This window comes from Excalfactoria chinensis, chromosome 1 (assembly GCF_039878825.1).
Source record: "Excalfactoria chinensis isolate bCotChi1 chromosome 1, bCotChi1.hap2, whole genome shotgun sequence".
In the NCBI taxonomy this organism is placed as follows: domain Eukaryota; kingdom Metazoa; phylum Chordata; class Aves; order Galliformes; family Phasianidae; genus Excalfactoria; species Excalfactoria chinensis.
Genome location: NC_092825.1, coordinates 136,848,207 through 136,863,433, shown reverse-complemented (window position 1 = coordinate 136,863,433; position 15,227 = coordinate 136,848,207). Strand labels below are relative to the sequence as shown.

Genomic DNA, 15,227 nt, shown 5'->3' with positions numbered 1-15,227 from the left:
GATTCTATAAACAAAACAGACATAGAAACCAATCCAACCAATGATAAGGTATCATTCAAAAATACTCATGTTTTGATTATCCTTTTTCTTCTGAAGCAAAAGCAGAACAAGCTTCAAGAACAGTTCTGATGTGAACTGCCTGACTTGATTTCCAAACAGTGCATTTGGAACATTGCTGAGCCATAAACAGGTTTATTTCCAGGTGCTAGATAAAGTCTTCATTTATCAGTACTTTCACAGAGAATCATTAAGATTAGAAAAGATCTCTACGATCATCTAATCCAACCATCAGCCCATCCGCATCATGACCACTCACTGAATCACAGAATCAGTAAGGCTGGAAAAGATCTCCAAAGTCATCTAGTCCACCCATCAACACCATTCACACAATCACAGAATTGTTAGTTTTGGAAAAAACTTTCAAGATCACTGAACCACTGCTTCTCTATCAGAGCAGGTTCCCTCTAACTCATGGGTATACAACCTTATGGCTTGCCTGCATTGTAGTGAGTGAAAAGGAACTGTCTAGGGCTGCATATATACATTAATCATATATTTCATAAATAATAAAAAATCTCAAATTGAACACAGAATTACATATGTAAATAAGCTCCAAGTTCCATTTTTCTTAATGACAGCATTTATCAGCTAAGTTCTCCTCAAGCCTGAGTCTAATAGTGAACAACTTTCCTCTGACAGGAAATCTTTTCTTGGTTGTAAAGAAAAATTTTGCCTGAAAAGAGAATTCTTCATGTTAGCAACTTAGTATTATTTCCACCTTATTCTAAATCCCAGTTTCTCAAAAGAAATGTGTTAAACTCATAAAAACTGATAACTTTCTTCTGTCAGACTTTCAGTCACAGGGGGAGTATGTAAACACATGCATATGTTTATAAAAAATCAAGTTCATATGTGTGTGTGTACATATGTGCATAATTCTTTCTTTCTTGTCCCTTAGGTATCTACTGCCTTCTACTTGATGTCATCTTTCTCCACTGAAAACAAACAATGAAGTCCAACAAACCTGGGCTGCACAATAGTTCTCTGAAGCTGCAGCTTCCTATGGGAAGCACCAAAAATATTAAAACAAATTCCCTCTGGAACTGTATTGTATCCTTAGAAAGGATATCAAAACAGATGCAACAGATGCAAGTACTGACTTCACGTACATCCATCTATGCCTTTCCAGGGACCTGCTTGTCTGTGACGAGCAAACTTCAGGCACAATGGGTGCATATCACCTCTGCAAATGGGGAGGGACAATGTCAACTGGTCTTCTTTGGATTCATCACCCCAATAGACATCATTCAAACAACCTTACATCGTTACGTTTACTCCACATTAATATTTTTTACTGCTTTAAATCCTGAACAAAAATTACTCTTCCAAGTTCAAATGGGAGTTGGTAATTTGCTCACTGCAGTGCAGACATAAAGAACTTCCCTTCCTTGATCTAATGAGTAAAGTTTAGCCTGACTTTGAACCTCCTGTAGTTGAAAGAAATGGGTTTAGTGCAAGAAAAGAAAGTTAAAAATTAAATATTTAATTCTTCTATTAGAAATAAGATAGTATAAAGGGCAGAGAACTAGTAATGGGAAAACTAAAGCAAATAAAAGAAGATGAATTTCAGATGGAAAAAAGGCATAAAAAACACAAAGAAATAAGAATTTACAAAAGAAGAGAAATTAGGTAGGAAGGATCTTATGTGGACATTAAAGAGCAAACAACTTGGAGAAAATGAAATACACAATATGGGGACAGATAAATATAAAACAGGAAACAAAATAATAAAACAGGTCATAATTTTAATAGAACTATTACAGTCATAGTTTGACTTTTCACTACTTTTGCCATGGCTGATTTCCCTTAGCAGCCACATTTTTATTATCTCTGTGGATTACTTGGGCCTACAATGTAAACTATAAGAGAAAAGGAAAATGAAGTTTAATTTTCCGCCATCAAGTACTGTCCTCAGTATAGCTACTTAACATATTAAAATGCCAATATTACAGCTAACTTACAGAACACAAGTGGAAATACTATGTTCTCAAATATACAGGTGTGAATTATTTCCTGAAGTCCAATAGAAGGTGCTGAAGCTCACTATCTGATTCAAAACTATTATCTTCTGCTACTAAGTATTAGAATGCCTTGTAAATATAATTAGTAATATATGTCTGAGATAAAAAAGAATACAACAGTTTGAAAATGGGACCAAACAGAGTAAAAACAGAATGAACAAATCCAGTGTGAGAAACACATGGCATATATGAATTATAGAATCATAGAATCACCAAGGTTGGAAAAGACCTAAAAGATCATCCAGTCCAACCATGCACCTATTACCAATAGCTCCCACTAAACCATGTCCCTCAACACAACATCCATTTGCTCCTTGAACACCCCCTGGGTCAGTGACTCCACCACCTCCCTGGGTAATGCAGTCCAAAAGCCCCACCTTACCTTGAAACTACAATATTGGGAATATAAATTGCGAGTTGAATTGTCAAGATTCACAAATTTTAACAGGAAAATACATAAATTGTATGCATTTGTTAAATCCTGAATTAAAGCAGTATTTTCAAAAATACAGGAATTATGCCCCACTTTTTCTGTCTCTCTACCTTAGCAAAAGATAAAGATATTGCACAGGTACATTTGTATAGCATGCTTTCTAAAAAGTAAACAATAATGCTATATTAAAGTAGTTTTGTAAGTTTTATGAATGTTAACTGAAATGTTAAAATGAAGCAATGAGAAGACAAATCATAGAATCACAGAACCACAGAATTACCCAGGTTGGAAAAGACCTCGAAGATCATCAAGTCCAACCATAGCCTAACCTTAGTACCCTAACTCTAACAACCCTCTGCTAAACCATATCCCTGAAAAAAAATCCATTGTTCTAACCAAAAATATTTTTGAGTGTTTCACATGAGGAAGTTCCTCAAAAGTCTCTGTCTTTGATTCTGAAAAACTGTTTACTAGAATGTTTAATTCCAAAACATATCTGGATAAAGATGCAATGTAACCGTATGTTAATATCTGAAAATGTTGACAATAGATATCAATATACTGGAATATCAGTCCTTGTATACATTATGCTGATAACATAGGGCAGGCCATGCTCAGGAAATCCACCAACTGCCCATAATATTAAGAGGAATGATAAAAAATGCCCTATCAAAAACCTTAATCTTTATTACAATAACCAGATAAAACAAAATATGACTCTCACCTTTGAATCATAAGCAGATTGCTTTATTACTTCAGGTGCCATCCAAAACGGTGTTCCCACGAAGGTATTCCTCTTTATCTGTGTATCTGTTAGTTGTCCTGCTACTCCAAAATCTGCTAGTTTTACTTCTCCTTGTTCAGACAGCAATACATTAGCCGCTAGAGTAAGGAAGAGGAAACAGTTGAAATTAGAAGATTCAATTCTGCAAGGGTCTTTGTTTATTCTTCATGAGCTCTTCAAACACTATAAGAAAACAAAAACAATTTACCTTTAATATCTCTGTGGATTTTCTTTTCTGAATGTAGGTAATCAAGACCTTTGAGTATCTCCCTCAGTATTGTGGCAATCTGGGTTTCATCAAGTGAGCCAGGTTCTAACTAGGAGACAAAAGAAATACTTATGTGTGTGTGTGTGCATTTATGAAAGGAGAAATGAAGAGACCAGAAATAGAACTGAGTATAAAAGAAATCACTCATTCTGGCATACCTTAAAACTTTTCATTTGCTAACTTTGTAACATAAGACACAAAAAGATTATCTGCAAACAACAGAAAAAAATAAACCCACTACAGTTCTAAACTAAGTTGTCTTATGACCAATAAAGAAATGCTTCTCTAAAATGCTTTTGAAGGCTCCATGGAGACACAGTTAAAAGTTATTTCTTTGTTGTGGTCATGTCATAGATACATGTGGTTTGAAAACCATTTACACTGTAAGCTCTTTCTTAAGATCACATTTAACTTAGATGTACAAGTCTACAGGCCTTATATGGACCCAAATCTCATAAGCCTGAGGAGGAAACAAAGACACTGAAGATGCCACATCAATCAAATATCACGTCACTATGTGTCAAATATGATTCTGTGAAGCTGTCCAAAACACAACTCAAATCACTATGCTGACAAAGCACTGCATATTTTATAAGTTCTTTTTTTCATACAAAACTGAAGGTATAGATCTACAAATTATTGGAAAGGTCATGACCTAAAAGAAGCTTCTTAACTAGTAGGGGCATTTGGAGAGAACAAAACTGAAACTCTGACTCTGCATATACTCAAAATGGGGAGTGGGCAGCGCTGAGCTCTGCTCTCTGTGACAGCGACAGGGCCCAAGGGAACAGCATGGGGCTGTCAGGGGAGGGGCAGTTGGAGGTCAGGGACAGTGTATTGCAGCAGAGGGCAGTGGGTATGGAATGCGCTGCCAGAGTTCAAGAAGAGTTTGGACAACAATCTCAGATGGAGGGTTTTCATTTTGGGTGGTCCTGTGTGAAGTCAGGAGTTGGACTCCATGACCCTTGTGGGTCCCTTCCAACTAAGGATATTCTATGCTTCTACTCCAGTATTACGGTCTATCCAACAAGAGCAGACACTGAAAAGCATTTCAGAAAAAGATTAACACAAAAAATACTAGTACAAACCTCAGGTAGTAGGCAGGAAAAGAGCTAAGATTTCATGTGATGCTGACAACAAATTTGTTGTATTTGTAGTCTTACTTTCAATCTTTTTTGCTTTCCTTTAGCTTTGAAAACTTCATCCTCATAAATAATTCACCTCAGCATTGATATTACCTCAGCAAACCTAACATCTACAGAATAAGATTTTGTTCTTATGAGAGCAACAAACAAGCATATATATTGCCACTCCCCGGAGCTCACTAAGGCATTCTCAAGGCTTTGCTTCTGCTAAGCTGTAAATGCCAGTTCAAGAGTTGGCAACATGATACAGAACATCTAAAAGTGGTAAGCGAACATCTGACAGAAGAGGTGATCCCGAGTGGGCAGGAAGTTGTGAAAACAGACTGTGACTGAGAATATTAGTGTTTGTCCTCTTGCCACAAACCTATCAACATTGAAAACCAATGTATGCATAATTGCATAACATGCACTACCTCTTTTGAGGTGTGACTTTGAAAAATGCCACTGTGAGCTGGTCTTGTTCAGCCTGGATAGGTCTCCAGGCAGACCCCACTACCCAGAGAAGTTGTGGATGCCCCATCCTTGGAGGCATTCAAGGCCAGGTTGGATTGGGCCCTGGGCAGCTTGACCTAGTGGGTGGCAGCCCTGCCCACCACACGGGGTTGGAGCTGGGTGAGCTTTGAGGTCCCTTTCAACACAAATGATTCTGTGATATTCAAGCAAAAAAGGTACAGAGCTAACGCGTCACATGTACACTTCAACCATGGAATCTGAGGTCCCCATTCAATCTTACTTCGTGCTCAGAAACATGATAAAGCGTAACAGTTCTCATGCCAGATTTCAACTGAGAACCATGATGCACATGTTAGAGCTAGGAAAACACGCAGCAGGATATGAATTCAGGGTGGATGAAGCACACACAAGATGCTTTATGTACAAACCCTTATGTGATGGTGTCGGTTCTTTGTCAAAATTTCTTCATTAACACTTCAAGATATGATCAAAGACTTTGTACTATTCTAGGCAACAACTTACAGATAAGTAAGTGATCATCACAGAAGTGAATGACTAGGACTAACAAAATACAAAGAAAATCTTATAACATCTGTTTTCTTTCTTTCTACTCTTCTGCACCTTCTTACAGCAGCAAGTTACAAAAGCAGCGTCTAATTACTTTTCTGTCTGGATAATAAATAACGTTCTCTTTTAGTGTATCTTTATCAGGAATGTTATCCATTTCTATACAACCCAGTGTGCCCCCAGTGGCGCAGCGGTTTAAGCTGCTGCCTGCGGCACTGGAGGGCCCGGGTTCGAATCCCCCCTGTGGCGCAGGGGTAGAAGTGCCGCTTCGCTACACAGGGGGCTCGAAACCTGGGAGTTGGACTCGATGATCTCTAAGGTCCCTTCCAACTCGCACGATACTATGATACTATGATACTATGAACCACAGAATTCCTACGTAGAGGACATGGAAACTAGAGGTAGAAATGAGTTCATAAATGTAATACAATTAAAACATGGCATCTCAATTGCAGGAAGTCTGCATTTAGTAGACCCTCCTCCCGTTTTGAGGATGTCACAAACAGAATTCCTTCACAAAGGCCCTTATTCTTTTACCACATTTATCAGTTGCCTCAGATGACAGCATACTATTCTAGAGGGACAGTCAATCTAAGCAGGAATAACAGTTTTCACATACCTAAAACATGCATTCTTATTTTACAATGTTATTTTTATTCAACAATAAATACGAGACGGTGTGCAATTTTCATATACCCTTTTGTACTGGTTGAAGTGAATCATCAGAATCTAGTCAAATAAAATGCAATCTGTGGTGAACTTCTTGAATTATCATTCAAAATTGGATAATTTTTCATTAATTTATATGGTGCAGTCAAACCTAGTCTTTCAAAATACAGAAAATATTCTTTTCAGCCTCTTACATTCCCTAGCTAACTGAAGATCAGCATCCTAAAATGTTTAGGTCATGATTCCAATGCTGTTTCTTAGTTTACTTCCATCTCTAGAAATAGTCCACTGTTTCACATGGAAAATAATGTTTTCCTGAGATTGACAAATTCTTTTTCTTCTTTACTGAAACATCCAAATTAAAAGCTTTTATTTAAGGCATCTGGTTACGCTGCCTTCCAACTTAAAAAGTTATGATCTTCTAGCTCTAAGACCATTAACTTTCTGTTATTACTACAACAAACAGTATGAGAGACAAATGATACACTGCAGCTTTGAGAGTTATAACTGAAGAAAATAATTATGTAGGTAAGGTAAAAAAATCATATATTCTTTACTCACTAGATCGAGGGCAGAGCCTCCACCCAGATATTCCATTATTATCCATAACTTTGTATCCTGCAAAACAGAAAACAACAAAAAACATATTATGTTTTTAAAAAAATCAATTACCAGCAAGTCAAAATGAGAATCATTCTATTTTTCTTGCAAAAGAATCTGAAGTTTTAAAACACCAAGAACATCCAGCTGATTCTATAAAGTACTTGTTATTCTTTTAAGAAATGGTAATATTTTTTGTTCTATCTGCTGAGGAATTAACTTAAGTCTACCACAAGCTGTTGACACAACTGTGTGTGCTAAAATAACAATAAAAACATTAATATTCTTCATCCTGTTAATCTAAATCAACAAGAGGAAGGCTAATTCATATTTACCAGTAGGTAAGAGCATGGACGGTATAAGTTAATTAACTTCTAAATAATTGATGCATGCTCTTCAATGTCAAACTCAAGTTCTTTTCATGGTACCTCTCTTGTCTGCTACTAATACTACTCTAATACAGATTGAATCAAGGTAAGAAGAAATTTCTCTGCCACTCCCTGCCAAGGAGTGATGCAGCAGAACAACTCTTGCCCTTATGCTGGAAGCATACAGGAACAGCTTGAGCATCTAATCCAACTGTCAAAACCTCAGAACTGGGAAATAAAAGACTGCAACCAAGACTGGACAATTATTCCGAGGCTCTGAGTAAACTATTAACTCCCAAGAGCTGCCCACCCAGTCGTTCTTATCACCCTCCTCAGTACAGCTAGCAAAGTAGTTGCTGAGACAAGAAAAAAAGGCATGGGACGCTCAAATGGAGCAGAATGAACTCCTACGTTTAAAAATTCTCATTACAGACATTCAGATTCAAAATTACATCATGTTAATTATATTTCCTTAATATAAAATGTCTTGATTTTATTAACTATCTCTATTCATATAAATACCACTAATCATTTTCTTTGATAATTTGCTGCCTAGGTTGAATTTCACGTAAGACTCGTTCTTCACATCCCTACATTGCTTCATTTTTTGGAAAGGTAATTCTTAACTTTACTGTGTCTTACCTAACAAGGAATATGGGCAAGTTTTCTCCACTAGTGTCCCTTCATCTAATATACATATAGAACTTTGAACGACTACGTTTAAGAAAGATGAAGCAATCTAGTAAGATGCAAAATAAGGATCATTCGAGATGACTACTACAGTTTACCACTACAGTTTTAGACAGAAAATAAAAGCAAATTTAAAAAAGAAATCTATATTCTGAAGGAATAGTTTAATATCTGGGAATGTTTAATGCAACATATACACAGTAAAAGACACCGGACCCAGTCACTTCTTCTCACTGTTTGCAGTGCCTTATTCCGAGGTACAATAAGAAAAGCATTCAGTTCATCCAGCTTACAGTAATGCATCTTCTGTTGATAAAGGCACGCAACTCTCACCCCTTCTCTCCAGTATCACAAAATGTACCATTTTTAGACAAGATGCTAAACTGGAGTTCCAAATCATCTACTATCTTTAACACAGATCCAACTCAATTCAGATACTTGCTCTTCAGGAGTCAACTAATACTTTTTGACTAGCATACAATCTTGTTAAAAATATTTTAAAAGAACAGGAACATATTTTTTTAGGGGAGAAAAAGTATCTTTAAAATACAGCTTATCTTATCTACATAAAGCATTTTGATAATGCTTACTTCTGCAGACACCACAGATATCTAGAGAATTACTGACCACTTTGAAATCAGAGTCCCTTAACAACCTTGACATACATTGCTACTAGTTTTTCAGATTTTGCCTTAAATACTCCATGTTCTGACAGCTCCAGAGAAGCATTCACCTGAGAGGTGCCTTCCAGTAAGTCCACTTTACCTTCAGAAATCTTCCTAAGCCCAATCAAAATTATTACACATATAAAATGACGTATATTATATACACATGTGTTCCCATCCAAAAACTTGCTTTCTAAAACAGCGTGAAATGCTTTGAATATTTCAATTTTATGAGCCTGCAACACTCTTTTTCTACTGTCTGTTATGCTGTGGATTACGAGAAGTAAAAACTCTCATTACAATATGACAATTTCTCTTAACTGTCCACAAAACTGGACAGTAAGCTCTCCAGACTCAGAAGAGTTACTTAAGCTGCAAATCAGAAATCTAGAAGTAGGATAAAATACTTCTTAAAAAAAATGAATATAATTTGAATTATGCTGTTACACAGTAGTGTAATATAAAGTTATACAACCATAAATTACAAAAATCAGTCTATTTTTCAAGACTCCATCAAATAGATAAAACAGCTGTAATGAATCTTACTTTCCCTTTTGACTAGGCCCAGCTGAAAACCTTTAATCTACACACATCGCTTAACAAAGAAAATACAAAAGAAAAAGAATCACTTTTGGTGAAACAATTTTAATCAATTGCTAAATGCATATTTTAATTTTAGAGCCAGTAACCTGAATACACTCATTTTATGCTAATGCACCAATGGCAACCCCCAAGTTGAGTACCACTGTCTATTCCCTTTGACACGACTAGAGCAACACATCTCCCTCCTCTCGGTCCTTCTTTTCAGAGTATCTCTTTCATACTCCACATTCCTTATCCTACTGCCATTTTCCTTTTCAATGCTGCAGAAACTCCCTTTTTTGCATGTACCTCTTTCACTGTTTAGTACATATTCCCCATTTTTCCTTTTGCTAAACACCAACATCACTACATTTTCTTCCATAGCCTAGATTAATAATTACATATTACACAAAGTCAATTCATTTACAAAAAGAAACTACACTTATATTCTCAGACTAAGAACACTAATTGTTCAATTTTAAGATCTGAAGACTAATTTTCTTATTTTAAGCCTCAGTCCCAACAAAGCATTCATTAGACTCCCAGGTACAGTGGAGCCACGGTGAGTCAGCAACTCAAATTCAGGATTATTGTTTTTCTAGATGAGCACACTAATGAAGGCACATGGTACATTTCCTTTTTCACAGCAGCGAAAGAGGTTTTCCTCTCATGCCATGAAACTGAGGAACAGAACAGCTTTGGAATATAGAAGAAGCTCTGTTACAGAAAGGCAGAATTTCTATAAATCCTTATCAACTAGTTTGTTCTTCTTTTAGTTTGACTTCCAACTTTAACTCTGAAACCAAAGACCTTACACTAGCAGCTGTATCTGATGATGAATTCACCATTCATCTACTGTTACAGCGTGAAATTATCTGTAAAATGAGTACACAGCAGGTAAAGAACATCTACCATGTGAAATCAAGGACCATCCATTCCTGCCCTAAACACACACAGTTATTCACCAAAAGAATTCTCCCTCTACAGATACAAAAGCTGATTTTAACAGAAATCAGAGCATAAATAGACAGAAACACAATCAAAATGTTTCTTTGTAAGTCATTATGAAGTTAATAAAACATTTAATAAACATGGTGAGGCCGAGCTGCAGAGATGCTTTGTGTTTTTATTTATTTACCTAGCCGGAAGAATGTACACACACATTTCTTTGGACTGTGATATTAAAAGAGATACACTTAAAGCAATCAAGCTGAAGTATAACGAAAGTATATCTAAAGCACCTTTCTTGAAGGACGGCAGGATCACTGAGGATAATACAGAGCCATAAATGAGAAGGATCGGAAGGACTGGAAGTGACAGCACCAGCCAACCTGTATAGCATTTCAGAGTTTAGCCGATTCTAAGAAGAAAGAATGACTCTATGGTTCTATGATTCTGTGACTTAAGGTTGGAAAAGACCACTTAAGATCATCTAGTTCAACCATCAACACACTCCCAGCATGCCCACTATGTCCCTCAGTGCCACATCTACATGTTTCTTGGACACCTGCAGGGATGGTGATTCCACCACCACCCTGGGCAAACCTTTCCAATACCTGATGACTCTTTTTGAGAAGTTGTTTCTCTGAATATCCACCAGAACCTCTCCTGGTACAACTCTAAGCCATTCCCGCTTGTCCTATCACTAGTTACACATAAAAAGAGGCTGAACCTCACCTCACCACACCACAACCCCCCTTCAGGAAGTTGTAGAGAGCAATGAGGTTTCCCCTGAGCCTCCTCTTCACTGGACTAAACACCCCCAGCTTCCTCAGCTGCTCCTCACAAGACTTATGTTCCAGACCTCGCACCAGCTTCATTACCCTTCTATGAACATGTTCCAGGGTCTTTCTTGTAATGAGGGGGAGCAAAAATGAACACAGTACTCAAGTTGTGGTGTCACCAGTGCCAAGTACTGAGGGATGATCACCTCCCTGCTCCTGCTGTCAACACTATTTCTGATACAAGCCAGGCCTTCTAGGCTACCCAGGCACACTGCTGGCTCACATTCATCTGGCTGTCAACTAACACCACCAGAATCTTTCCCTTTGTGCAGTTTTCTAGCCACTCTGTTTCAAGCCTGCAGCATGGAGTGGCATGAAGTTGTGATCAAAGTGCAGTAGCTGGCACTTGGCTTTGCTGAAGCTCAAACAATTGCCTTCAGCCCACTGATCCAGCCTATCCAGATCCCTCTGTAAAGCCTTCCTACTTTCAGGCAAATCAACACTTCCTTCCAGCGTGGAGTCATCTGCAAACTCACTGAGGATACACTCAATCCCCCCCATCCACATCATCAATAAAGATATTAAACAGGACCTACCCTTATTCTGAACCCCGGGGAAAAAAAAAAAAAAGTCAATTAATGAAGTTGGGAAACAGCACAACGGCAGGCACCTCTTTGTATTCTAAGTGAGACAAGAAAGAATATTTTCCACTTTAAATTCACAGTATGTAATTAGCAACAGGATAATAGTTATCTATAAATACCTACAAAATCCTTTTACTGAAGGCTTGTTTTGTTCTGGAGACAAACCATCTGTGCATTACGCTCAGAATCTGTATTTACAAATGCTCTACCTTATGTCATTGATCACACATCAAAAGAACCACGAGCTAAAAACTGCTAACAAAGATAAGAACTAGCTTAAGTCGATCTGCATATACTAAAAGTTTAACTCTCACTGGATTAGTAGAAAAAAACTACAGTACTGGAATGTAGGGACAAAACAGCCTGAAGAGAACGACCTCAACTAACCTGGGAAAAACAAACTGCTTACAAAACTGGTATGCACTGACCAACAGATGTTTTGTTCAATAAAGCTTCCATTTGCTAAAGTGATACAGGTCAGGAAGACAGACATATTTCAACACAGGAACAAATTCAGTATTTATTTTCATACTTATTCTCCAGCAAAAGAAACCAGAAGCCCTAAGACACACAACCCATATAGTAGAATAACCTCTCTAAACTGCATTCCTCCTTACACTCCTCACAGAGATTTGCCTTTCATTATGTCGTCATTTAAAACCACCAAGGTAAGTCTGACATCCGTACCAAGCAGCGTTTTTTCAAACACTTGCTGTTTCTGAAGTGTCTGATTTAACAAGCAGGATTCAGTGATCACGGATCTCACGTTCTGCACCAACTGTAAGCTACTTTGCCTATGACTCCCCATTCTGGAAGGAAAGGAGGATTTTACAGACACTTTACACCTGTGTTTTTAACTGTGTATCTGAAGCCCAGGCTGCCCAGCAAAGCCACCAGGTGGCACGAACACATAGTGCCAGAGGTGCTTTCTCTCACCATCCCTCAGCAAAGGCACAGCCCCAAAACAAACTGTGTGATCAACCCACCAAATGACAGAAGCACAAAATCACCTATCTGAAATGAATCTGAAAATATTTGGCAAACCAGTACCCATCACGAAAAGAGGAAGAGATTATTAACCAAACAATATATTCTATTTCCTCTCAATCATTGCGTTCAACTTCAGGCATCCTTTTATTCACTCACCATATCCTTTAAATATCAGGTCACAGTATCAGCCCCTATTTTTCACACGGGATGAAAAGCAGTCATGCCCTGCCTGGCATTAGAGTCCTGACTGCCTGTTAACTCATCTGTGAGCACATATGCAGCAATAATGTATAGATCAATCAGGAACAAAACAGTTAACAAACAAAAAAAACAAAAGGATGCCATAAATGTTACATTGAGTCAGCAACAGGAGACAGTATTTACCTATTAGTAGCATTCAATTCTCTCAGACAAGATCAAACCATATCAGAAACAATAAATGTCGACAATCCTCTCGAATCTCAAGATGTGTATCAAAGAGAATCAAGACCTTCAAAACACTGTACTCTATAGCTTAAACTCTCAGGAAAGAAGATGAGGCATAAATACAAGAAAATAGTTTAAGGCTGTCATAGAGAAGGCACCTACGACATTAAAGCATTGCAACTCGATCGTTGCAAGACTGCAGTACTTGCAATCCTTCCAGATAGCCGAATTCCATTTCTAGATCCTCAGAAGAGCAGTAGAACAGTTGCCATTTGTAAACATTGAGCTCTTCAGGAGTGCAAGATGGACATTAAAACTACTCAGCAAATACAAGGTTTGGGCAACAAATACATGCCGCTCTACTACACAGCATCAATTCACGTGATATCTAGAGTAATCACAAATATTATCCACATATACTAGAGATTCCATTTATATCTAATCAGAACTTGGTACAGTGTATGTTAACAATACAAAACTGCAACAACTGCTTTCATGTAACATTTTTCGGTACATGGTCGATGAACAAGGAAGATGAGGATTGCACCCTAAAACATCAAATGGCATATCGATGCATCCTAAAGATTATTCAGGGGGATTAATAACTCTTTTGACAAATGAAACGGATGCAACAAAAGACAGAAATTACCAATCACAAAAGAACGTTACGTGCATGAAAACAGAGGACACTCAAAGTCCATGACGTGCTAAATCACAGAATCATTAGCGACAGAAAAGACCACTAAGATCATCACGTCCAACTATCAGAGACAAACGTGAACTTTTATTGAATACAACTTGCCATCCATGCTTGTGCACGTGTGTAATGGCCAGGGAGACCTTGATGGGGATCGTGGGATGATGCGGCTGAGGCCCCGCTTTGGTATGAAACACCAACGCCAAGCACATGAGATGTGGGGAAGGGAGAGGGCAGCGGCACTGGGAAAAGCCCAGAAACTCGAGCAGGGGCTGGAGCACGTGCTGCGGGTGAGCAGGGCTCGTTGTGACGACCCAGCAGTGGACCGTGGCATCGCTGTGAGACGGGCAGTGATGTACCCAAGCGAAGGTCAAAAGAAGGCGACGCCCAGCAGCCTGGCCAAGCCCTGGTTTGAGACATCACCAGGCAACGGACTGTGACCCCATAGTCCATGCAGGCTTTGATGCGGGTGCAGCAGCTCAGCCCAGCAGTTCGTGCCTGGCCTCCGACCGAGCGTGTGTGCGAGGACTGGAGTGTGGACAGGGCGAGCTTTGGTGCTGGAAAGCGCTCTGGGTGCTGTTAGCACAGCTCCCAGCGGCCTTCTCAGAACCATTTGTTCTTTACCCGAGCCTGCCGGGAGCAGGCGGACGGGACATCCTAGAGAGGCGTGTGCAGCAGCATAGGTAGGTAGGCGGCACACAGACTGGCAGCGGGGGGGGACAACTTGAGGGACCCTTCCCAGGCCGGAGTCTGACTTAATGTCTCTTGTCCTCTTCCAGCGTGACACCTGCTGCTGTAGCATTAGTGCTGGGGAGCGCGTTGCCATCTCCCGCTCCCCCTGGCCCACCGCAACCGGTGGGAGGATGGAGGCAGAGTTAGAGACCCGCTGCCCCGTGTGCCTGGAGAACTGGGACAGCGCAGCATACGCCATGCCTTGCTGCCACCAGTTCTGCTTCCGCTGCATCCAGCGGTGGACGAGCACCAGGCCCCAGTGCCCGCTCTGCAAACGGGATGTGAAGACCATCATTCACTCCGTGCAAGCGGACAACATCTACAAGGAGGTGGAGGTCAGACCAGCTGCACAGGCATCCGCTGCTACACGGAGACCTGCGGTCCACCTGGCAGCCCGGCCATGGCCTGCAGTGCCCACGCATCCTGTGGGCAGCTTCTCCCCTGCCACCTGGGCTTCCCTCTTCAGGGAGCACCCGGCCCTGCTGCGGCCCCTGCGTTCCTGGCTGCGCCACAACCTGCACCGCATCCTGGGCACCGAGGAGCCACAAGCAAACATACTGACAGACAGCGTCACCTGGGCCCTGCTCCTCGTCGGCCTGGCAGAGGGGATCCTGACAGAAATGCTGGATCCTGACCTGCACGGCCACACGGTGACCTTCGTAAGGCACTTCATCGCCTTCGCGGAGCACAGGTGCAGCCGGGTGGCTCG

The 15,227-nt window shown here is 39.7% G+C and overlaps 1 protein-coding gene across 1 annotated transcript in view; it reads right to left on the bottom strand.

Moving 5' to 3' along the window:
• STK24 (serine/threonine kinase 24) overlaps window positions 1-15,227 on the bottom strand; it is a 59,600-nt gene that overhangs the window by 12,955 nt on the left and 31,418 nt on the right. The window contains exons 3-5 of the mRNA XM_072354747.1: window positions 6,962-7,018; window positions 3,507-3,615; window positions 3,239-3,396 (exon numbers count right to left, since the gene is read on the bottom strand). Of these exons, the coding sequence (XP_072210848.1) occupies window positions 3,239-3,396; window positions 3,507-3,615; window positions 6,962-7,018 (324 nt within the window). The remainder of the gene's footprint in view (window positions 1-3,238; window positions 3,397-3,506; window positions 3,616-6,961; window positions 7,019-15,227) is intronic.